This window comes from Cariama cristata, unplaced genomic scaffold (assembly GCF_000690535.1).
Source record: "Cariama cristata isolate BGI_N322 unplaced genomic scaffold, ASM69053v1 scaffold15735, whole genome shotgun sequence".
Classification (NCBI taxonomy): Eukaryota; Metazoa; Chordata; class Aves; order Cariamiformes; family Cariamidae; genus Cariama; species Cariama cristata.
The window spans coordinates 1-1579 of record NW_009619348.1 but is presented as its reverse complement, the minus strand read 5'-3'; the positions used below and the strand labels follow the sequence as shown (position 1 = coordinate 1579).

At 43.3% G+C, this 1579-nt stretch overlaps 1 protein-coding gene across 1 annotated transcript in view; it reads right to left on the bottom strand.

Moving 5' to 3' along the window:
* LOC104162495 (chloride intracellular channel protein 6-like) overlaps positions 1-872 on the bottom strand; it is a 9763-nt gene extending 8891 nt beyond the window's left edge. The window contains exon 1 of the mRNA XM_009701230.1: positions 849-872. Within this exon, the coding sequence (XP_009699532.1) occupies positions 849-872 (24 nt within the window). The remainder of the gene's footprint in view (positions 1-848) is intronic.
* Between the last annotated feature and the right edge of the window lie 707 nt (positions 873-1579).

Genomic DNA, 1579 nt, shown 5'->3' with positions numbered 1-1579 from the left:
TCCCTACTGCAAGACCTTGAACCCCAAATCTGATTCAGACCTTGACACAGTTTGAGCTGGCAGCTCAAAGATGCTACAGTTTCCTATAACCTTTGCTGAATGCCTGGAACAGGGATATTTTGGCCTGCTGCGGAAATCAGGGTGAATACAGCTACCTAAAATGCCTTCAGATACGTCAACTTGCATTTTGGTCTATAGGAGACAACTCTGCTCTCCTAACTCAGCTCACCTAATCCGGGGAAGCTACAATTCCTACTGGACATAAAAGAATCAGCAACACATTCCAAAGGTGTTTGTTCAAGTTTCCAAACAGACGGTCTGCCATGATGACACCAGTCACTCAAAAATCATGAGCTGGGGCACTGAAATAGCTTTATAGCTGTGTATCAAGCAACATAACAATAGCTGAAGTATGCCGTCATCATACGATAACGTACTTTCCAACAAACAAGGGTGGCCTTTATACAGAAGTGAGACTGTGTGTTGACATCTTACCTTGCAGGGACACGATGCAGCAGTAAGAGAACCAAAAAAGACCTGCCTTATAAACCATTAATACCAATATTAATATCCCCAGGAAGACAACGCAGCTATGGGCATTGCAGCCCGGGAGCAAATCTCCCCAAGTTTTTCTCCACATCACCGCTCAGGGATGTGTAACTTTGAGCTGTGCTTGGTACACCTGCAGAATTTAATTACACTTCCTCACTGTTGTGCTTAATGGTGATGCAGGGTGAAATCTTAACTCTGGTGAAGTCAGCTGGGGCCTCTTGCTGTTGATTCAATGAAGGATTGTGTTTCCAGACTGGTTATAATCCTAATAATTATAGGTAATGCTGCAAGTTGGCCTCCACCTGCAATTGTTGTGACATTCTCTTAACATCCACATCTTGGGGGTGAAGTGGGCCAAATCCCCAAAACACAAAGCTGGTTTTTATGCTCTTCTGCTGCTTAAATAGATAGCTAACCCGTGTCTTGAATAAGTAGCATTTACGTTTTAATTGCAATTGGTCAGGGGGTCAATATGCTTTCTCTAGTAATACTGGGATTTAATGAGTTCATTAATCAAACAATTAAGACAACCGTTGCTGCAGAGGAGAAAAATGTCCGGCCGTGCATAGAAGCTTTCATTCAGAGCCTTCAGAGCCCTAGGCAGCGATCGTATATAGTGAGAGTATCGATTGATAACAGCTCTCTGTAATCATGTGCTGTTACTTAATGGGATTATTAGCCTACACTCCCTGTTTTCATGCATTTTTCACTGTTCCAGACTCTCTTTGGTCTCTTTTTGTTGTTGTTGTCCTGAGTCTTACTCAAAGATGCTAGGAAAGGGAAAAGCTCTCCAAACCCTGCTTTCCACTGCCGCTTAAGCTCACAAGTAGGAGCACCACCACGCCTTAGGGTAATTTTACTAGGCAGCAAGACCTTATGGACAAGATATTAAAGACGGTCCCAAAAGAACTATATTCAGGTTTTGGAGCTTGTTTGCCACCTTGATCAGCAGCTCAGCTTTTCTGAGTAGCCTTGAAGAGGTCACTTGTCTCCACATCCTCAGAATCACAGAATCACAGAATCGATT